Genomic DNA, 24,124 nt, shown 5'->3' with positions numbered 1-24,124 from the left:
CATATAGGCTGTGTTACTTGAGGGTCTGCAGACATATCCCCATCCCCTCACAAATACACAATTATCCTCAAGTACCTGAAATTAGTAAAAATCTGTTCACAGTGCTATGGGGCAGAAGACTGGCTATGTAAAAGTGGAAACACACATATTAAACACTACTAATGACTATCACCACTGCCCTAAATATGTTTTTCTCAACAATGAAAAAACTGGATATTTAACTTTTCAACAGCTTATCAGCTACCCATCACAGGTGAATATGCACTGGTACAGGGAATTAAAAGGCGGGAAGGATGATCAACACAAGAATGCATGTTGCTTTTGCAATAGGCATCAGTTCAGGTCCCAGCACTAAGTTGGCGGTCCAAAGCCACCTGCAATTCCAGTCCAAAGGGATTGATGACACTGGCTTCTGTGGGCACTACACATATGCACATAATTAAAAAATATTAATAAAAATAATCCAGGTGGTGGTCACACACGCCTTTAATCCTAGTGCATGGAAGGCAGAGGCAAGCAGATCTCTGTGATTTCAAAGCCAGCCTGATCTACAGAGTGAGTTCCAGGACAGCCAGCGGAACCTTGTCCTGAAAAACCTAAATAAATAAAATTTTAAAGATGAAATAAAAAGATGACTCCCCTTTGATCCAGCAATTCAACAAACCTATAAACAATTATACTTCATAAATACACTTCAAGACTTAAGAACCCACTCAGCTGAGCTATCTCCTTTATGTGCTAAACTGCCATCACTATAGAGATGAGCTGTACGTATTTAACATGGTCTACTCTATGCAAATGAAGTAGGAGTTCAGGGTTTGCCTATGAATTTTAACATAAACATTTGAAGATATAAACGCTGAGCTCTAAACTTCCATCCTCTAGGATGCAGAAGGTGCAGTTTCTATGCAGTAAAAGCTTGATGCTACATGATGAGATCTTAACTCATAATTCTTAAGAAGTGTTTCCATCTTACTAATAAAAGGGCTTGAAGTCAGTTATTAAAGTGGAGTTGGGGGGCACCTTTAAGTGTAGGAACATCAACTACTCTGTCTCCTACTGTGTCACTACAATATAGCTCAATCAAAAAAGCTTAAACTATTGGCATGGTGGCACAAAAGGTTAATCCCAACACCTGGGAGGCAAAGGCAGGCGGACATCTGTAAGTTCAAGGCCAGCCTGGTATAATAGCAAATTCTAGATAAGCCAAAGTATACAGTAAGACTCTGACTCAAAAAAAAAAAAAAAAAAAAAAAAAACCAAAATGACAACAACAAAAAAAAACAAAACAGGAAACAAAAAGCTTATGCTATATCAATCTATATCCATATACAGTGAATAAAGGGATAACCACAGACATCATTAAATGCATCCATAAGGTAGCATACATTCATGATAAGAGGTGAGTGTCTTTAGTAAATCACTGCTGTTAAAAGGTATAGATATGTTCTAGATTAAAAGAAAACTAAGGGAAAAAATACAAAGTCCTCAATCATACCCTTATTTAGAAAAATATAGGATCTTAACAAGAAACAGAAGGGTTGAGGGGTACAGATCAATGGCATAGCCCTTGACCAGCAGGTACAAATCCTCGATTAAGTCCCCAGCACGCCAAGAGAGAAATTCAAATTTGAATATTAGATATTACACATATTAATTTTGTTGAATGTGATTGTTAATTACAACTGCGCAAAAAACCCAAACACTTATTTTTCATGAATCTGTAACTTACATTTTACAGTGAATTTCAAAGGGACTAAAAAGGAGAATGAGTCAATTTTCATGTGTGTGTGTGTGTATGCAATTTGCTTCACACAGGACATCTCACTAAACCTAGAATTCTGATTTACTACTACTGCCCAGTAAATTCTAGAGACTCCCCTCCTCCAAGCTGGATTTACAGATGTGCACTTCCGTGTCTAGCTTTTACATGGGTGCCAAGGTCTTTTTGCTTCTGTGGCAGGCACTCAGCTGGAAGACTGAGTCATCTCCCCAGTCCAGAAAAAATTAACTTTAAAAAGTTACTAGGCTTAAGTTCACAAACACAGCAAGGCAGACTGACACTTCTGCCCCACCCTCTTAATCTCTCACTTAAATCTTACACTAGATATTGTTGCTTTAATCTCTTTTAAAAAGTTAGAGACAGCATTATGCAAAGTGTCAAACAAAACTAAGCAAAACTAAAATAAACCAGCCTTAGCATTTCTCAAAAGCAGTAAGTTTACGATTTCATAATTATCTAGTACTTTAAATTTTCAGCGTGCATTTGTACATGGAGTTTGAGACCGGATTTCTTTCTGATAGCTGTTCTAGAACTTACTTTGTATACTGGGCTGTATACAAACTCAAAAAGATCCACCTGCCTCTATCTCCAGAGTGCTGAAATTAAAGGTATGCGCCACCACGCCCAGACAATTTCAACATTTACTGTAGGACTTCTGTAGTTAAAGTCAGACTTCTGGCAGATGTCATAGACTATTTACAAATGAACATGATACACAACAAAGAGCTGAGTGCATCACTAAGTTAAAGAGAAAGCTATCAAGTACCACACGGGAACAGGTGTAATATGTCATTTCTGCAACTTTAAATTTCACAATTATACTATATAAAGAACAGTCCTCAACTAACTAACTAACTAACTAACTAACTAACTAACTAACTAACTAACTATAAACACACACATATAAAGAAAGCCCTCAAGCACATATATCTAGTGTATAAAGAAAGCATTCATATAACATCTTTTATTTTCCTGCAGGGAACAAATGACAAGCCTGCATTTGATCCCTGGGACTCATACGGTGGAAGGAGAACAGAATCTCAAAGTTGTCCTCTAATTTCCATAGTTGTGCCCACACACAGACATGGAGATACATACATGTACATCAAACAAGTGGGGAAGAAAAGAAAAAGAAAAAGAAAAAAGAAAAAAAACTCAAAAATCCATTAGAAAAATCAACTCACAGGAGCTGGAGGAATAACTCAGTGCTTAAAAGCAGTACCCTCTTCCAGAAGATCAGGATTTAATTTCCAGCACCAACATGGTGGATCACAACTGTCTATAACTTTATTCCCAAAGGATCCAACACCATTCTGAGCCACCCAGGGCACTGTATGCATGTGGTACACAGTCATATATATATAGGCAAAATAAAACTAAAAATTTAAAAACAGGAAGGAAAAGACTCACAAAAGGTGACTGCAAAGGGACATAGAGAGGTAGCTTGTTTAAAAAGGAAACACAAATGGAGGAAAGGATGCACATAAAGTCCACCCTCATTCAACAGACCAATGGGATGCTACTTGGGGCCTATCAAATTAGAAGCTTACAAACTACCAATATTCAATGATGGCAAAGACGCAACTAAAGCTAAGTTTTATTAAGATAAAATTTTAGGGTTGCCCTTCTGGAAAGCAACTGTAAAAGCCTTAAAAATGTTCACACCTGGGAGTTCTAGTTTTAGGAATCTTCTGATAGTAATCTAAAGGGTGAATAGTATAAAAGACACTTCGTATTTCTAATTTCATTTATAGAAGTTTTAATTTTGGAACAAAATGGATGTGCTTCACTAAATTTCTAGTAAAGGGGATATAAATCTGGGCATAACCATTCAGTAGGATACAAAGAACTATTATAAATGATCCAACGTGAGTTTTTTTATAAATTTTTATTGAGCACTACATTTTTCTCTACTCCCCTCCCTGCCTCTCCCTTCCCCTTCTACCCTGTCCGAAGTTCCCCATGCCACCAATTTACTCAGGAGGTCTTATCTTTTTCTACTTCCCGTATGTCTCTCTTAGGGTCCTCATTGTTGTCAAGGTTCTCTGGGATTGTGATTTGTAGGCTGGTTTTCTTTACCCAATGTGAGTTTTAAAAACAACACAAAACTGAAGCTACAGATTATCTGAATCATGACGGAGACTGGAGAAATCCATGCCAAGCTACTTTCATAAAACCACACACATTTTAAAAAACAAAAACAATTCCTGTTCCTACTGTGAAGCTCTAATCCTAAACCAGCAGCTCAGAATTTCCACACAGTTACAACTCAAAGGCCAGGCATGAGCCCACACCTGCGATGTGTCAAGGTTTACGCTTGCTTGCCTCCACCACCTCGCAACGCCACTGGCTGGTTGTTCTGAACAACTGTGCCTCCTCCACGAACTGCAGCAGGGTGAGTTGGAGAGGCTGCCGGGTGCTGTCCAGGACGGATGGGTTTTGCTGTAAGAAGATGGGAGTTAGAACACGGTTTAACAGTGACTGTGGTGATTACGTGGGTTTCTACCCATTCCCCAGTGCTTCCATGTATTAATTCCTTTTATAGTTTTGTTTCTTGATCTCTTGGTTATTTCCCATTCTTCAGAAATAATATAATATCTTGCCTCTAACAATCTTTCAAAATATTTATCAATTTCTTGCTAACTTTTGAACAGGTTCTTTCCACAGGGCTGCAGTTGTCCAGGAAAACTCTCCATGCGCACTAAGCTGGCCTAGAACTGGCGGGTGGGTAATTTTCAGGTCAGTTCTCTTTCCACTGTGGGATTTAGGGATTGAGCTCAAGCCGTCAGGCTCGCACAGAAGTGCTTTCGCCTGCATGCTCTTACAAGTGTTTTTCTGCACCTATAATTAATTATAGTTAATCTGAAACAGGAGTAACTAAGTATGGCTTCCATTTGTCCTTTCTGAAAATTCTCTTCTGCTTTCCTGGTGTTTACCTAGACAGTCACTTAAGTTATCTGTCCAGTGTATGTGGCTATCCCTTAGTTTCTATCTTCCTTCCCAACACTATCACTTTTTAGTAATTTGGAAAATAAAGACAGGAAACACCATCATGACAAACATAAAGGAGAAAATGTTTTCAAGCTGAAGGACAAGCTACTTGGGCATCATGTAAAAGTTGATTTTGTGTATTCTACTAACCAATCTGTGCAGAGTGCCCTCTTCTGGCCATATTCTTTGACCTGACTGCTTCCTTTATCCGATCTACTTCTTGCTGATAGCGTTTGCGGTCGCGAGATGCATTTTCTTTGGCTTCTTTCAGGGCAGACTCCAAAGCTTTCACTCTCTCGGCAGTAGCTCTAAGTCGTTTCTCTAACTTAGGAAGTTCACAGCGAAGATCTGCATTATCACGTACCAACTAAAGGTATACAAAGAAAATACGGATAGCTTTTAACAAGATGATTTAAGAAAATGAACATTTCATAACTCAATTTAGAAAAGTATATAAAACTACATTTTCTGTTGAGCTTTTCCATCTAGGCAGTGCCATATAAAAATTTCCCGTTTGGGCAGCACTATGTAAAAATACACACATAACAGACATACACCTCATAAAGCACACACTCCTTTACTTACATGAGACAGTAGACTAGAATAGTTTCAAACTCACTGGGTAGCAGATGACCATAAACTTCTGATCCTGACTCTAGTGAGTGCTGGGATTAGAGGCACCATCACACTAGGTTTTCTGCGGTGCTGAGCACAGAACTCAGGGAGTCCAGCACACTAGGCAAGCACTCTACCAACAAACCTAACACCCCAGCCCTGTTCATTTCACTATTTTTTATGGGGCTGAGACAGTTTCATGGATCCCACATGACTTCCTATACATGAGGATGACCTTGATCCTCAGTCTCTACGCCCCAGCTGGGATTACGGTATGCACCACCATGTCCAGTTTTTTTTTTTTTTTTTTTGGTTTTTCGAGACAGGGTTTCTCTGTAGCTTTGGTGCCTGTCCTGGTACTAGCTCTTGTAGACCAGGCTGGCCTCGAACTCACAGAGATCCGCCTGCCTCTGCCTCCCGAGTGCTGGGATTAAAGGCGTGCGCCACCACCGCCCGGCCATGTCCAGTTTTTATGGGGGTGGTGGGTACTAAACCTAGGATTTTTTATATCTTAGGCAAACACTATTAACTTAAGCCAAGTCTCCAGCTTGCTTTATATGCACATGAAAAACCTAAGTAAACACACAAATAAAGCTAAAAAGTCTTTATACTGGTACAGTAATTAATTTTGCAGTAACAAAATTATATTTTTTAAAATTGGCAAAATAAACATACATTCCTGTAAAAATATAAACTGCTCATTGCGTAATTATTTCAGATAATGGGCAAAAAGATCAACAAAGAGAAAGACCATGCTTTAACTACAAAATGTAGCCTATCCAATAAATTAACAAGAAATTTCAATCTTGAAGTCCTACAGAGAAAATAAAGATATTTCATACTTTTCATAGGACTTGAATCAGGGTTGATAAAAACATTAACTTCTCACTTAGGCATGAAGTCCATACCTATAATTATAGCACTTGGGAAGCAGAGACAGGAAGACTGCTTAGCTACATAATGAGACAAGGTTCAAAATAAAAAGTAAAAATGTTAGCTTCCCAGCAAGTTCCTCGTCTCTGTTCAATCAAACAACAGAGCAGCACAGTACAGTGGTTCAGGGCCCTGGAAGGTTAAAATGCTTCCTACTCCACATTTATGGTTTTGCAAAGGTGCCACACGACCTTTACCTGTTTGTGCACTTTGGTAAGCTGTTCCAGATTGTTCTCCAGGAAGGAGATTTTCTGCTTCTGTGCAGCGCTGCCGCCAGTGTCATCAGAGTCAACCTCAGCGCTCTGAGAGGAGGGGGTAACAAAACAAATGAAGGGAAAGATCAAAATACCCACGGTTCCTCCACACCAACACGGACATACCAGACTCACTCATGAAGGCGTGCCCAATTACGCACCCCTAAGAAAGCACCACACACAGCAAGCACATCTGTACAAGCAGCCCTCAGCACTGTCACCTTTTTCACCCTGGTAGCCAGGTCCTGAACAAAAAGCTTGCGCAGGTTGTGTAAAGTCTGCAGTTCTTTTGCCTTGAATTAAGAAAAAAGATATTGGTCTTACATTCTTAACAATTAAATCAGAAAAATCCAAAGTGTATTCTCCAGTCCTACTTATTTTCACATTTTCTTACCACCGTCTCCTCCAAACCCTTCAAGTCTTGTCTTGCTTGCTCTCGTCTGTCTTGCATAACCCTAAATTGAAGCAAATCAGGTACATTTTTCAACTTTGATTCCAAATCAGTTTCATCTAGCAAAAATTAAATCAAACGTTATTAAGTTAAAATAGAAAGATGCTCATATTTAAACAACAGTTTGTGTTTGTCCATGCTGTATCTTTCTTTCTTTTTTCTTTTTGAGACAGGGTGTCTCTGTGTAACAGCCCTGGCTGTTCTGGAACTCACTCTGTAGACCAGGCTGGCCTTGAACTCAGAGATCCACCTCACTCTGCCTCTGAGTGCTGGGATTAAAGGCGTGCTTCATCACCACTTGGCTATGCTGTATCTTTCATGTAAATCAATGTGAATATTTCAGTCTCTTTTTCAATACATAGTTTATTAGGGAGAACAGACCTCATATAGCAATGGAGGAGATCAAATAGTATGTGGCAGAGTTCATATAAGGGATGGCTAAAATTTTTATTTTAAAATATGCTATATATAGTATACTGCTAATTCATCCAAAATAATACTCAAATTGTTGATACTAAAATTTGTCTGAGACTAAAATATTTTATATCACACAAAATTACAGATGAAACTCAGCACAATGCCCCCTGCATTGTAGTGCTGGGACTTAGTGCAGGCCTGGCACATTCCCCGCCCTCAGTAGAACCTTTAGGCAACTCACGCTGAACTGATCTACAGTGTGACTATCCTAACTACCATAGTTCATTTGCAAATGATTTCTTAAAATTCAAGACTTGTTGCTGGGTGGTGTTGGCGCATCCCTTTAATTCCAACACTCGGGAGGCAGAGGCGGGTGGATCTCTGAGTTCGAGGCCAGCCTGATCTACAAGAGCTAGTTCTAGGACAGGCTCCAAAGCTACAGAAACCCTGTCTCGGGGGGGGAGGGGGGAGGAATTCAAGACTTGTGGAAGACTATCATCAATGAGTTATCTACCTACTCAGACTCTTGGGAAAAGTAACTCACAGTGAATGAGAGAAAATACGGGAGAAAAAAAAATCTCTGTTCAAAAAATTAAGGTTAGGGGCTAGAAAGATGGCTTGGCAGTAGAAGCACTTGTTTTCCTTGCAGAAGACCTACATATTGACTTGAGACAGCCTGTGGCTCCAGTTCTATGGGATCTGTCACTCTCTCTTTTGACTTTTGTGGATACCAGGCATTCACATGGTGAGTTCACATGCATAAATAGGGGCAGGCCACACATACACATGGAGATGGAAAAAACAAAACCAACCAACCAACCACCACCAACAACAGGAAAAAAATCACCTCTTTTTAAAAAGGCCAAAATAATGTCCTTTTTATGAAAAACCAAATTTGGCAAAATGTTAGAAATATATTCTATAATTTTCTAAATTATTTATTATCAGATTTTAAGATGTTTTTAATGATAGTCCTGAAGTACTACAGACACCAAGGAAATAAGAAGCAGTCTGAGAAACAGGATTGTGTCTATGTGAGACTTTGCTTTCACTACAGAATAAACGCATGTCACAAATCAAAGCAAGGTAGAAGGCAGCCATGGCCGTGTATTTCTAAGCTTGAATCCAAGTGACACTCACGTGAGCTCATGCAGCTTCCTGCTCTTCTCTTGGTCTGTGGCTTTCAGCCTCTCATGCTCCACTCTGAGGCGTTCCTGCTCCAACACCATCTTCTGGTTTTGGCTGACAGAAGAATAAAATATAAGATCAACCTCAAAGTTTTCTGAATGTCAGCATTAAAATGTAACTTTGGGGGGGGCTGTGCTTTCTGAAATAGGACCTTATTACATATTCTTGCCCGGGAACTCAGAATCTTCCTGCCTCTGCCCAGGATTAGAGGTATCTGCCACCTGGCTTTGAACTCTAAATTGCTCTATGTCATTTGCCAACTGGCAGGACTTCTCTACAGGTAGAAAAGAGGGGCCGGGACACTTTTAATCACAGGGTATTTCCCATATGACCACCTGAAATCACTTTATTCTGCTCCCCAAACTTTTATTTTCACTTCCAAAAGGTATTAGTAACAACGATCTCCCGAAACTCTGTCATCATTTAATTTGTTTCACCTTTTGTTTTCTTAACCAAATTATTACAGATTTCTCAAATATATATAAGATGTTATATATATAACATATACACACACACACATATATACAGCAGAGCATGGGAGCATGGAAGACAGGAAACATGGGAAGAAAAGAAATGGCTTCTAGATTTAAAAAAAAAATGACTATTTAGAAACAAAACAACATCATCATAGTTTTCCAGGATGCTTTTTCCAAACTCTTAGATGCTAGCAATTACCTACACTAATGAGTTCAAGCTGGCACCCCTTGCTCCTTTGTTCCTCTTTTATAAAATAGTCAGATCAAAAGATATTAAAAAAAAATTTTTAAACTGATCTGTAACTTGGGAAGTTTTACTAAAAAATGTGGGAAAAATTCTAATTTTACTGAAAACAGCAGGTTTCTAGAGAGAATGTCTTTGTCCATTAGTACCTACTAGCTCCCCCTGTCTGAAACCTTTCTAAATTAGTCTCTACCATCTCAGAGAAGAGTGCAGCACTTACTCTTGGAGATCGGTGATTAGCTTTTCCTTCGCCTCCACTTCATCTCTCAAACTACTGATTTGTTTCTGGTGAGTTTCTCTGTGACTCTGGATCTGCTGTTCAACAGCTTGCTAAGATTAGTTTGGAAGGGGAGAGGTATATTAAAGTTAGACTAAGATTAATAATGATGATGGATTAAAAACACTAGGACCCACTAGAGCATCACACTTGCCTTGACTTCATTCGCAGTCTGAACCTTGTTTAAGTGCTCCTTTTCCATCTCATGGACTTTCTCTGTTTGGGTACAAGAGAATGAGGGAAAAAAAAAGAGGCCCAAAGTGAGCCTTGGAATTCCTTAATAGAAACCATAGAGGAAGTATGTTTTATAAAAAGAACTCGGCCAAACTCTCCAAGTTCAATAACACTAGGTTATTTTGTTACTGCCACTGTATTGATATTATAACGGGAAATGAAATAGTTTCTAAATGTTGTATGTTAGGATTTACATATATACACATACATACACACAAGAACTTTGTGGGAAATCCCTTGAATTGCTATTTATACTCAATATGATTTTTTCTTTTTCTCAACATGTATGTTTGGGTCACATGTTCACATGGATGTGTTCATCTGTGTGTATGTGTCTGGAGGTCAGATATTCCTTAATTTAAAAAAAATATTTCAAAGCCACACTGAAGTGTATAATTTATTTACTATTCCAATTTTCTTCATTCTTACTATTTTCTTTCAGTGTATGTACACAACAGTTATATTAAAGGAAGATGAGCATAGCAATGTAAAGTCAATACCTTGTGCTCGAAGTTGGACCAGTTCTTCACCAAGAGAATCGACAGATTCCTCCAGCTGTCTCTTCTTTTGTTCTACATTTTGAAGGTATTCAGTCAGTGACTTGATTTTAGCTTCGTGCTTTTGGGAGAAAAATACTGATATGAAGTAGGGGAATTATGCAGATAAAAATCACAGATCAGACATTATCTATACAGTGTGTACCAACTGAAGCCCGAGACAGTGCTATTACCAATCCTCTGTGAACACTTCCTAACATAGTGCCTGCCATTATTCAGCAGCCAAAGACAGAACACTGGTCCCTGCAGTCCTGCTCATTCATTTTGTCAGTCAGTCACATGTGTCTAGCTAATTTCTATATTTAGGATGTACATGTTAAATCATTCAACTACATTAAAAAACAGCTACTAAGAAAACTAGGCCTTTTGTTATTGAAAATACACAGAAGCTTATGATTCTGAAAACCTTTATAATAAAATTTATAAATTACTTTTTAGAGACATGAAAACCATTCTGTAACACATACTTGGGAGATGCGAAGCTGGCATGCTGCTAACTCCTTCTCATTTTCTTCCATTTTCTTGTTGCTCTCAGTCTGTGTGCTTTCTAGCTGTTTGCAGCGCTTCACCATGGTTTTCACTTCTGATTTCATTTTGCTAATGTAGAGCCTTGCAACAGTGAACTCTTCATCTATCATACCAGTTCCCTCTGGCTGCTGTGAGAAAAACATGAAGTAAGTTAAAGCTAGGAACATGTGGTAGCAAATACCTTCAATCCCGTAACTAGAGAGGCAGAGGCAGTTAGATCTCTGTAAATTCAAGAACAGCCTGCTTTCCAAACTGTACCAAGTGAGAATCTGTCTCAATCAAACATCACAAACACCACTCCCCTTGAAGAAGAAGAGGAAGAGGAGGAGAAGCAGCAGCAGAAGTAGAAGAAGCAGAAGCAGAAGAAGCAGCAGCAGAAGAAGCAGCAGCAGCAGCAGAAGCAGCAGCAGCAACAGCAGCAGCAGCAGCAGCAGCAGCAGCAGCAGCAGAAGAAGAAGAAGAAGAAGAAGAAGAAGAAGAAGAAGAAGAAGAAGAAGAAGAAGAAGAAGAAGAAGAAGAAGAAGAAGAAGAAACAGCAGCAGCAGCAACAGCAGAAACAGAAGAAGCAGAAGCACCTTTACACATTTGAGAAAAGAATCCAATATGGCCCAATGAGGTGCTTAGTGAATATTCTATTTCTGTGCCCTGGGTTTACTCCTCTTGTTTCATCTATTTAAATCAGTTATGGGGCTGGAGAGATGTCTCAGTGTTCATAGTGCTTGTTGTGGCTCCTCCAGAGGAGCTGAACTGGGTTGCCAGCACCCAATGGGGTGTCACAACAGTCTATTAACTCTACTCCAAGGTATCTTCTGCTCTCCAGAGACAGATGTACGTACACACATGGTAAAAATTCATACACACACACACAAATAAAAAAAAACAAAACCAAAATTGTAGTTAATACCACCTAACACACATGTCTATGAGGTTAGCAGGTGTAACAAGAGCTTTGTGAAAACACAAACAGCAGAACTGGGGATTCAGCATGGTCAGTAAAACACAAAAGCCTGAGCATTTTTTTTTTAAATTCACATTAAAAATACCAATATTCAAAACAAAAACAGCCAGGTGTAGTGGGTACATAGTTGTATTTCCAGTACTTGGGAGGAAGATAGATAAGGGTCCCTGTAGGAAATTCCAGGTCCTATTGGGAGACTTATTTCAAAAAACAAGGTAAGATACAAAGGAAAAGAACACCCTAAAGTGAATGGGTGCTAAAGAACAATACCCAAGATTGATCCCCGACGTTCCCACACACCTGAAAACATGTGCATCTTCACCTGCACAATAATGCACACACAACAAAACAGGAAGCCACAGAAAATTACATGAAATAGTCAATAACCGCATTACCTTCACATCATTATTTCCTACAGCAATCCCTATTTCTGCGAGGTCTTTTAGTAATGATGCCATCATTTCAGCTGCTCGTTTCTTCTGGTGGTTGGTCATTTCCTTCAGTTTCTGAAGCTCAGCATCAATACTTGCTAAAGTTGCCTGCCAGAATGAGAACAGTATAGATGAGGCTCTTCAAATATCCATTATAGTCCTTACAAAAACGTTTATTTCTTGCTTTGAGATTCTTGATCTATAATGAATAATGACAGCTTCTATCTCAAGCTTAAAAAATAAGACTCATACTATGTAAAGCAGGCACGTTCTATTCATATATCCCAATAAAAGCTGGTATAAACTTTATCAATTCACTAAGTTCCTCAGGTTGGATTTTTTAAATATAGAAGCGAGGAACTTCATATTAACTAGGTACTATTATCATCTACTACATTTTTGTTTATCTTTTAAAATTAGTCTGAGCACATTAATGTTTAGAACGCTATTCCCTGGTTTTGGAGAACTGCTTTCTGTAGTGATATTTCATTTGTATTTTAATAAATAAAGCTTGCCTGAAGATCAGAAAGCAAAACAGCCATGCAGGCCAGGCAGTGGTGGCACTAGTTTTAATCCCAGCAGGCACACTAGCTAGCCATAAAGGCGGGGAGGTGGGTGCACGCCTTTAATCCCAGCACTAGAGAGGAATATAAAACAGGATGAGACAGGAACTTGCTTTTTCAATCTGAAGACTTCACAGAGGTAAGAGCTCTCCAGTTGCTTGGCTGCTTCGCTTCTCTGATCTTCAGGTTGAACCCCAATCTGTCCCTGGGTTTTTATTATTCATGCTATAGCTTTCTATGCAGTTAGTATGCTTCCTTTATTTACTTTGTACATGCCCACTAAAAATAATCTACCTAATCATAATTATTCTTACTACTAGGATATAAGCGATTACCTAGGAGCTAATGATGAATCAATGTTATTGACTTTAATTACTCTAACTGTACATTTAAAATAATATCTGGTTATCAGCTACAAAATCATCACATTTTAAAGAGTATAATCCAATTTGGCCCATGTTAAAATGATACATCAAATATCAAATGTAGCATGTTTAATGCAATTTGCTGACTTTTAGTCAACATTTGAGTACAGGTGCCATCATTCAACTGCCTGCTTCTTCTACTGGTTGGTCATTTCCTTTAGTTTCTAGTTATCAGCAGAACACTTCTCCCAGTTTACAATATACTAGCTCTACTCCATGTTTCATAATTCAGTATATACTGTTTCTACCCATAATCAAACTCCCAGGTATTTTCTTTACTATCTAAACACAATACTGCTTGAACATATAAGCAACAACATCTGGAGATTTCAGTTCCACATCCATGCTACAAATACAACAGTATTAAATACCAAAATCAGTGGACAAAGGCCAACTAACCACCTCTAAGATTCACCTATTGTTTTGCTAAATATCATTTAGGTTTCCTAAAATAATTCAACTGGGGAAGAATTATAACACTCTTAGATATCCTTGGCAACAAACTATGAAAATCTAACTGTTAACTTTGGAGATTAAAAACAGAAAACAAACATCTGAATCAGTAAACCGTCATTTATAAGCTCTATGTCTTTTTAGATTTACTTTAATGTGTATGAGTGTTGGTTTGTGTGCCACTATGTGGGTGCCAGGAATCAAACCTGGTCCTGAAAGAGCAACAAATGCTTTAAAACACTGAGCCATCACTTTAGCCTTTCAAGGCACTATTTCATAGCAACTGACAAAAGGCAAATCTTTTAAAGGTGCTATTTGATAACATTTCAGGAGCAGTAAGTCTTTGTAAAGGCTTTATTTCTTAGTACTGACTAGTTTCTTTCAGACACGTGAGCACAGGTAGGAAAGGTACGGCAGACACCAATACTGAATACATCTAGGTACTAATTTCTAAGCAGAAAGTCACATATTAACATCTGGAACATAGGATCAGTGTTGTTGAAATAATAATAGCTATTTGCTATTTCTGATGTCACTCCAGGAAGTAAGCAACCCACATAAATCTCCATCTGCTACATAACCTTGAGGTCCTAGTCCTTGTGCTGCAAAGAGTTAGTATTCCAGCGAGCAAAACAATAATTATTCAAAATAATGTACGCATGACACTCTGAATAACTCAATTAGATGGCACTTCCTCCCTCCCTTCCTCTCTCTTGGTTTTGCTGAGACAGGTGATCACTGTATAGCTCAGGCTGTTCCGGAATTTACAGCTATCTCTCTGTCTCTCTTCCCTAGTGCTATAATTAAAGACACACGCCACAATATCTGGTTACATTTACTATTTTCTTACATGCATATTTCTTAATTTGAGTTTGATCATCGATAATTTTACTAAAACGTGTGTTATTTTTTTCCAAACAATAGAAATAGCCAACATCATTTAAATTAACAATTAAATTATGTATCAATATACTTTTAGGAATGAAAATTATAACCCTGTTGCTCTACCTCCTAGGGTTTATATGTAACAAGTGAGGGTGAGACCTGACTGTCTTGAGAGCTGATGTTACCAATATCTTGGGCATATATAGGAATAGCTTACTAAAATAACTTTTCATTTAACATAACTTATACTTAAGTATAAATAAAACCAAACTTATCTTACAGATTTTTGATTCAATTCATCACTAAGCAATTCATATTCCTTGGTTTTGTCTTCAACTTCCTGAGACTTCTGATCATAATTTACAGCCAGCTCCTCTAAGGCTTGTAAAACTTCCTTGACTTCCTCTTTGGAGGCATCATTTTCTGCTTGTAGGCGATTCAGTTCAGCTTGCATGTTATCTTGATCCCTTCTGGTTGATGCCAGAAGCTGTATGAAAGAGTAAAACAGAATTTTAACAAACTCGTGAGACAATATTCATTCGCTTCAAGATTTACAAAAACGAGAGATGAAAAGTAGCAACATTAAAGATGTTGATACACAGATGACCTACTATGTGCAGGCACTCGGCTACACTTTGTGGAGTACAGAAAGGGAGAAAAGTAACACTCTGTCTTTGAGAAATCTACTAAACTGGTCCAGGAAAATAAGGGCAATACAAGGCAGAGTTTAATAGCATAGAAGAGACATCAGACTGATTGGTACCATAGAAAAGGAATATCTTTCTGGATGGTATTCATGGAGAAGTTAGCTAAGAAGTAGACTTTAGTCATGTAAATAAATTTTAAAAATTAAAAGGAAGAGGATTCTAGACTTGCGAGTACCATGTTTAAAACCCCAAGTCCAAGTCCAAAATGATTAGTTCTTTAAACATTTGGATCTGGAGCTGGAGAAATGGCTCACATTGAAGAACACTTGCAGTTCTTCCAGAAGATCTGAACTCAGAATTTAGCACCCACCCATATCAGGAAGAACAAAATTGTCTCTAACTCCAATTTCAGGGAATCAAATGCCTTCTGTTCTCTAAGGGCACCAGGCACACACACGCTACACATGCATATGTGCAGGCACTCAGATATACACATGAAATCAAAGTAAATCATCTCTCAAGAGCTTAGATCTGCTTTAGGGAACTAAGGGTGGCCTCTAAGTTATGCCTCAGAGAAACATTTCAGCATATTAAAGCTTGAACTGGAGAGAAGAAAAGGATCATACAGGTCAGTTACTTTTCAGCAAAAACATTTGGAAACGCATGGGAATGTTAGTAATGGCTATTAATAGCATTAGAAAACAGGAATAACGAATGCTAAATGTCCCACACAGTACAAAGAACAGAAGAGTAAAAAATTATCAAATCCCAAATGCTAACAGCGTCCCTCCAAGACCACTGCTATGGCTGAAGTAAATAAGAAGACCCCAGGCATGGGCTCAATGTGGAGTTCCAGGCTAAAAAGCAAGACTGTGTCTCAATACTCCATAAAGATAAACTGATTTTCCTGGTGATGGATATTCAGTCTACTGGAGCTTATAGCAATTCTATTCCTTCAGCCTCTCAAAACACCTTAAATAGGGACTATTTTTCAATTATCTCCACTGTATTGGGTGAAGTGAGGATCCAGACTAAATCATAAGAGAAACATGGGAGAAATAAGATGAAAAATGGCACAGACTGGGTGTAGGAAGACAGCATGAAGGAGTAAAAGTATGTTTATTCATGTGACATTCACATTTCCAAAAAAAGTCACATTGAAAATTACACAATTACTAACAACAGTGATGGGTATTCTTGGTTGTCAAATTGATTATATCTGGAATTAACTAAAACCCAAATAAATGGCTGGGTATACCTGTGAGGGATTTTTTTTTTTTTTTTTTTTAATTTAAATCATTTGAAGTAGGAAGGCCCATTTCTGGTCCAGCTCTTTCAGGTGAGACAATCCACCTTCAACCTGGGACATATTCTCCATGTAAGGACGTGGAGAAGGAAGTTTTACTCTTCCTTCCTTACTCTCACTCTGTGGTAAGTCCGTTCCCTCCAAGTAGGCATTAGAGACCACTTCTTTGCAATTCTGTTATAGTTGAATACCAGCTGAGACATCCAGCCTTGTGGACTGAACAACTAATAGATTCTTGGATATTCTGTTGGTAGACAGCTGCTGTTAAGCTAGCTGAACCACATTCTAAAGTAATGCATTCTAATAAATCCCCTACAATGTTCTGTTCCTCTAGAGAACCCTAATTAATACAATGACTAAGTCAATGTGTTCAGAAACTATCTTTCGTAACAATGGTTTAGTCCCAGCTTTTAAATTCTGAGTAACAACCTGGCATAGAGCTATGAAAAATGTATCAGCAGTAAAAGTTTCTTATCAATGACCAAAAGGAAACCAAAACTAATCAAGAACTAAATCAGGTGTTTCTGGCACACACACTCACACACCGCCTCCATTTTACAGCATGTATCTTGACAGTCTGCGATATGAACATGTAATATTTAACCATCCCCAAGCCTGTATGGATCAAAGAACTCTAGATATCTGGGCTCAGGTCCCAAGATTGTATGTTATTAACGACAGTGTTTTTATTGTGCATATAAAGGTTTCTGTTCTTATAGAAATAAGGTGATTTAATTATGGAGAATAAAGACTTAATATTTTTCTACCATCATCTCCCAAAATATAAATATCAAATTTTATGGTGGTATTATTTTAGACTATTATTCTCCCAATATGTAAACATCAAACTTATGGTGGTAATGTTTTAGAATTTATTATTATTATTATTATGGTTTTTCAAGATAGGGGTTCTCTGTGTAGTCCTCGATGTCTCTGAATTCTATCTATAGATCAGGCTGACCTTGAACTCAAGAGATCTGCCTGTCTCTGCCTCCTGAGTGCTGGGATTACAGGTGTGCACTTCTACTACCAGGCTAGAATACTTGATTTTAAAAACTGGCATGAGGTCGGGCGGTAGTGGGGCACACCTTTAATACCAGAGCTTGGGAGGCAGAGGCAGGCCAATCTCTGTGAATCTGAGGTCAATTTGATCTACAAATCAAGTTCCAGGACAGTCAGAGCTGTTACACAAAGAAACCCTATCTCAGAAAACAAAACAAAAGGTGAGACATTCATTAGTATTCAAATCTGCTTTCATTTTTAATAGCGAGAATAAATGCATACCAAAGAACTGTTCTAAAATAAATTTCTTTATGATTTATTATACACCTATTATACTGGCTAGTTGTTTGTTTTTTGAGAGAGGGCTTCTCTGTGCAGCCTTGGCTCTCCTGAAACGTGCTCTAGTAGACCAGGCTGGACTCAAAGTAAGTGATCTACCCCCTGCTTCTGCCTCCTCAGTACTGGGATTAAAGGCATGTGCCACCACTGTCCAGCATGTTGGCTTTTTAAAAAAATGATTTATTTATTTTTTTATTTTATGTACACTGGGTGTTCTGCCTGCATGTTTGTGTGAGGGTGTCAGATCCCCTAGAACTGGAATTACAGATAGTTGGGAGCTGCCATGTGGGTGCTGGGAATCGAACACAGGTGCTTGGAAGAGCAGCCAGAGCTTTGAATCACTGAGCCATCTCTTCAGCTCATGCTGGCTATGACAATTTGATGCAAGTTAGATTCATTTCAGAAGAGGGAACCTCAACTGAGAAAATGTCCCTACCAGACAGGCCTGTGGGCAAGGCTATGGTGAATTTTCTTGATTGATGATTGATGTGAGAGGGACCTGTCCCATAGGAGCTGGTACCAACTCAGGGCTGGGGGTTCTGGGTGCTGTAAGAAATCAAGCTGAACAAGCCATGAGAGAAGTCCAGTTAAAAAGCTCAAAGACATACGGTGGTCCAAAATTTCACTACTGTTGTTTCTGAGAAAGTGGCTCACTATGAAGTCTTTGCTGGCCTTAAATTTGGAATTCCCCTACCACAGTACCCCTACTTCTGAGATTATAAGCTTATGATGATTATAAATCACTACAGCTGGCAAAAATAAACATTTTGTAGAAGCTGTCTTCTCCCTTCCATAAGAGGAAACTCAAACTTCAAAACCAAGCAACAAAAAGCATTTAAAGGAGGAAATCAGTCTCTGCTTCATTCAATATAAGCAATGATTAATCTCATAGTACATTGACAATTAAGCATGCACACACTCAACAACTTTAAAAGTATAATACTTAACATAATCTGAGCTCCATAGATTCCTTTATCTTCAGATGATAAACACTAAAGCTATTCTGAAAGCACTTAACTCACCTCTTCCTGATCCAACATTTGCGTTTTCAATTTCTCCACCAGTTGACTTTGTTGATTAATCTCTTCATCCTAAAAATGTAAAGGATCCCGTTAGCAAAGTGGACTATAATGTGGCTTGTTTCCCAACACCAACTCCTCCAAAACAGTCCACAGAATATGTTTTGTTTTGTTTTTAGAGATCAGATTTCTGTGTGTAGCCCTGGCTGTCCTGGAACTCTCCCTATAGACCAGGTTGACCTTAAACTCAAAGAGATTCGCCTGCCTCTGCCTCCCAAATCCAAGTGCTGGGATTAAAGGTGTGCGCCACCACCACCTGAATTAAATTCCTAAGGAAAATTGAAACGGGAACCTGGCTTTTCTTCATTAATAATGTGCCATTTGCTGTACAACCACGAAAAGGTCCAAAGTTTATGGAATATCTTTAAAGGCTAAAAAATTAGTTATAATTTAAGTTACTACTGAAAATACTGGTTATGTAGTCTCTTCAAAACCCAAAACCATTGGGTGGTGGTGATACATGCTTTTAATCCCAGCAGTTGGGAGGTGGAGGTAGGTGGATCTCTGAGTTTGAGGCCAGCCTGCCTGATCTACAGAGTAAGTTTCAGGAGCCAGAGTCGCACAGGGAAACCTGTTTCGCAAAACCAACCAACCAACCAACCAACCAACCAACCAACCAACCAACCAACCAAAACAAAACACACATACACAAAACATAAACAACAAACCAAATCAAATCAAACCAAACTATGTTCTATTTCCACTGTGTTTATGCCTGTCTTTTTGCTAAGTGATGTAAGCAGGGAAGATAACAACTCTCTATTCTTTGTCCTTTCCTCTCTTCCATGATCTCTTATGAGGGTCTTCAGATCCCTAATTTTAAATGGTTGCTTCATTATGATTCTTCAGTGACCCAATGCCAAATTATCCTATTACATTTTGTCTGTTTTTAAGGGGTAGGTAGGATGTCCAGATCATTCTAGGCAAGTAGCATGCACTCTACCAAGGAGCCATGTTCTGAATTTTTGTTACTGTTGTTGTTTGTTTGCTTTTAAAATAGGGTATCTCCAGCTGGCCTCAAACTGGTGATTCTCCTCCCTTAGCTTCTTGTATGCTAGTATTATAGGTATGCCCCCATCATATGGAGCAGTTTGTTTATATACAATTTCTACACAGAACTGATATTGTATTTTCTTTCCCTGGTGTTGCTAATGGAATCCAAAGCCCCATGCAATGCAAATATTCTACAACTTAACTGTATCCCCAAGCCCTTGAAGTCAGCTTTTAAATTTTCTGTTAACATGATTCCCCAATCCCCTACAATCACCGTGGGTCTCATACAACCACTATATAATCAAGGCTAGAATATTCTTGGTCCTCCTGCCTCCACCTCCCAAGTGCAAGAATTTCAGCATGTTCCATCACACCTGGCAATATCATGGCTTTCTAAAAGCTAAGAGAAATAAAGGAAGATGTAGACCACAAGGAACCTTAAAACTGAAATTAAATAAAAATACTGATCAACAGCATTCTAAAACAAAACAGAAAACATAAAACAAGGTATATGAAATCTACCTTGTCATCAAGTTGTTTATACAATTTAGCGATTTCTTCTTCACACTTCCTTCTTTCAGCATCTGTAAAACTGCCAGCTACTCCAAGTGCAGCCGCTGGTTTATCATTGGTAATGGTAATATCTTTATCTGCTGTGAAAGCCTCCAAATTGGCTTTCTCTTTGTCAAACTGCTCATCAATAGGCACTGTCTCCCCTAAAACAAGACAATGAAATGGTCACTACAAATCTGCACATCTAAAACTCGCACACTCCTCTCCCTCTGCTCGTCTGACCCAGTTGGTGCTCTCTACTGCCATGTCTAGCACAGAGCTGTTTGAGCTTTAAAATGTACTTTAATTTCTCGGGTAAATTTCTCATTCTAGTCAATGTTTTCACTTCCTTCAACTGTCTTTCTATACTTTGCAATTTTCAGAGCTTGGTTACAACAGCTACTCTGAATTATCAGGTGATTCGCTCATCTCTATTTTTTCAGGGTCAACCACCGGCACTTTCTTTTATATCCTTGTAGTGCCATGTTTTCCTGAATGATCCTTATCATACATGATGTCAGCATTTGAAGAACTAACTACTTATTCTAGCTTTTGCAGATTATATTTGTTCAAGAAAGACCAGCAACAGTCAGCCCATCCAGAGATGCTGGACAGAATATTACATATGGTTCAAAAGCCGGGGCTTCTACAGTGGTGCACCAATGAGGCCTGTCTGCTGCTGAGAGCTATCCAAACCCTGGGGTTGCTGATGTTGGAGACAAGAGTCCATTTAGTAGACTTAAAGCCCGAGGCTGTAAGTTCCCACCTGGCACTGGGATGGGACTGTAGGCATCTGTGTGAGATATAATGTAGAGGGGGTCTAATGTACACTTATTTCCTTTGCTTTCTCCCTATCTTGGGTAAGGAATACAGAGACAAAAGAAATCTAAAAGATTCATTGAAATTTTGCTTATTATTAAACTCTATCAAGTTCTATTTTTCAGCTGTTGAGATTAATGTTTTTGTAAAGTGATGGGTAGCACGTCCCATTTCACAAGTCTTCTCGGTTCCTCCCTTTACTCAATGTTAGCAGCTCTTATCAACTTTTCTTTCTGCTCTGTTGTTGAGGTTTGTTTGTTTTTGAGATTGGTAGTCTTTTCATGTAGACCAGACCCTGTCTTACAAAAGCTGGGACTAAAATCGTGTGCTACCACTCCCAGCTATGTTTCATATATAAACATATATAAATGTAGTATGTGTGTGTGTGTCTAAGTATGTATACATATTTTATACAAGGCACTGTTACATAGGCTAGGCAGGGCCAAACCTAAAAAGTCATTGAGGCTCTGCTTCCCAAGTGCTACGCATGTACCACAAAGCTCTGTCCCTAAGATCTGGACATCTGGAACTTACACTCATCGTACTCGCATCTTTGAAATCCATCAAATCTGCCTGTTACTGACTCCTTTCTAACCTAGGCGCCTTACGATACTGTACCAGCTACTGTTAAGTAAACATTTAATGACAGATTGTGATCTTTACTTGAAGATGGAAACCTGTTTAAAAACTGAAAATAGGTTTTATTTTCATTTAGCATTCCTATAAAAATCTCAAGTATGTAAAATAGCCCCAAGTGAGAAAATTTAAACGACAAATCCTTAAATCATTACCATTACGCCATCGGTTGAGTTCATTTTCAAGCCACTGAACGGTGTTTCGCAGAGTCTTATTTTTTTCCTTTTCTTTTTCATACTTCTTTTTCCACTGCTCTGCAGTTAACTCTACATTGACACAGACTGTGTTTTTAATTGTTTTGGCCCTAAGAGATGCAATTATGGAAATAATTAAGAAAAAGTAGTAATTACAAAAAAGAGGATATGACTGAAAGTATTTTTATTTGACATTCCTATTTATAGCTAAGTAACAATTTGTCCAAGATTATCTATTTTTTCTTAGAATAAACAACAAAAGATATCACATAAGAGTATTATCTATTGACAACCCAAATAAACTTGTTAGCCCTAAGTCTTTGGTAACATTAAACAAAAACAAACACACAAACAATCAAAACTAAGAAAATATACTTATTATTATTGCAGCTGTAAGATAATGTCATTGATTTTCCTATAGTAGCCATTTCATGTACATTACTTTGAGTCTGTTAGGTATGTCAGTGAACTTAATACAGGCTCATAAATAGACAAGCTTTTACTTTATCATCTGGTTCAAATGTTTACTTTCATCAATGGGAAATTAGATTCCCACAAAAATGTGACTAAATTTCAAAATCAATTTTAATGTTTATGAAAAGTCAAAGCTCATTAGTCTAAAATAAGGGATCTAATAATATTACCTATATCCTGCTTGAAAAGTACAGGATCCAGCTCTCTGATAAAAATGTATAGATTTGGATTTGAGTAGTAGCTATCTGACATAATAACCTTTATGCACAAGTATCTTTAGACTTTGTTTTTTAGGTTGTTTTTTGGAGACAGGGTATGTTTTTATAGTCCTGACTGGCCTTGAACTCACTGAGATCTGCCTGCTTCTACCTCCTGAATGCTGGCATGAAAGGTGTGTGCGACCACTGCCTGGCCTTCGATTTTGTATTTAACAACAAACCTTTGACCAAAGAGGAGTGTTGATTTTGTTTCAGACTCATTGTATGATGACGGAGAGCAGCAGATGACAATAGTGGTCCTGCAGTTACCACCTAAAGAGTCTTGAAGAATTCTGGTCATTTTACTATCTCGGTATGGAACGTAGGTCTACACACAGAAACCAAGAAAACACAAAACCAGTGAGTTTTTGTACAATAGAAATTGTTCTATAACTTTTCTTTCTCTCTCTCTCCCCCCCTTTTTTATTCTATTATTATTATTTTTTCTTTTTTATTTTTGGTTTTTCGAGACAGGGTTTCTCTGTGGTTTTGGAGCCTGTCCTGGAACTAGCTCCTGTAGACCAGGCTGGTCTCGAACTCACAGAGATCCGCCTGCCTCTGCCTCCCAAGTGCTGGGATTAAAGGCGTGCGCCACCACTGCCCGGGCTATTTTTTTTTTTTTTTTTTTTTTTTTTGTGGTGTTTAAAGACAGGGTTTCTCTGTGTACAGCTCTGTCTGCCTCCCGAGTGCTGGGGTTAAGTTCTGTAACTCTAAATTACCCCACTTCTGCGCTTTGATCAGGCGTGTTTCCTAGGCCTGGCTGGATTATTTATTTTAACTATTTGATTTTAAGATAGGAGCTAGGATTCACTGCTAAGCTCAGAAGACAGCATACACACTTATTCAGATTGACATTTCTGCACATGTATAGTCTCAGAACAGGGAGCTAACATGCACGTATACTCACACTGCCCTCTGCCAAAGCAGAAATGACATTTCCAAGTGCTGAAAGTGATTTGTTGATGTTCTTAGCTTCATCTAGCACAGCACCTTCAGCTCCAGTTTTACTAACCTATGAAAAAGATTACACAATAATAAAGCAAATTTATATTAATTTAAGGTAATTTTCTTCCAATTTTCTAAAAAGCCATCAATAAACAGCAGTATAAAATTACAGAGGAAAAATGGTATTCATACTGAGGAACTAAGATTCCTTGCACACT

General features: G+C 38.3%; 1 protein-coding gene across 1 annotated transcript in view; it reads right to left on the bottom strand.

The window, feature by feature from the left end:
- Positions 1 to 24,124, bottom strand: part of Kif5b (kinesin family member 5B) — a 54,974-nt gene that overhangs the window by 3,723 nt on the left and 27,127 nt on the right. The window contains exons 9-25 of the mRNA XM_057786987.1: positions 23,869 to 23,973; positions 23,144 to 23,289; positions 22,192 to 22,340; positions 20,552 to 20,745; positions 18,980 to 19,048; positions 14,944 to 15,150; positions 12,302 to 12,445; positions 10,888 to 11,076; positions 10,364 to 10,481; positions 9,784 to 9,845; positions 9,573 to 9,682; positions 8,585 to 8,686; positions 6,971 to 7,031; positions 6,798 to 6,869; positions 6,520 to 6,624; positions 4,925 to 5,141; positions 4,078 to 4,225 (exon numbers count right to left, since the gene is read on the bottom strand). Coding sequence (XP_057642970.1) covers positions 4,095 to 4,225; positions 4,925 to 5,141; positions 6,520 to 6,624; positions 6,798 to 6,869; positions 6,971 to 7,031; positions 8,585 to 8,686; positions 9,573 to 9,682; positions 9,784 to 9,845; positions 10,364 to 10,481; positions 10,888 to 11,076; positions 12,302 to 12,445; positions 14,944 to 15,150; positions 18,980 to 19,048; positions 20,552 to 20,745; positions 22,192 to 22,340; positions 23,144 to 23,289; positions 23,869 to 23,973 — 2,181 coding nt within the window. The 3' untranslated portion in view covers positions 4,078 to 4,094. The remainder of the gene's footprint in view (positions 1 to 4,077; positions 4,226 to 4,924; positions 5,142 to 6,519; positions 6,625 to 6,797; positions 6,870 to 6,970; positions 7,032 to 8,584; positions 8,687 to 9,572; positions 9,683 to 9,783; positions 9,846 to 10,363; positions 10,482 to 10,887; positions 11,077 to 12,301; positions 12,446 to 14,943; positions 15,151 to 18,979; positions 19,049 to 20,551; positions 20,746 to 22,191; positions 22,341 to 23,143; positions 23,290 to 23,868; positions 23,974 to 24,124) is intronic.

The sequence above is a fragment of the Chionomys nivalis genome, chromosome 13, assembly GCF_950005125.1.
Source record: "Chionomys nivalis chromosome 13, mChiNiv1.1, whole genome shotgun sequence".
Taxonomy (NCBI): domain Eukaryota; kingdom Metazoa; phylum Chordata; class Mammalia; order Rodentia; family Cricetidae; genus Chionomys; species Chionomys nivalis.
The sequence above is the reverse complement of the archived record's forward strand: the minus strand, read 5'-3'. Positions and strand labels throughout refer to the sequence as shown.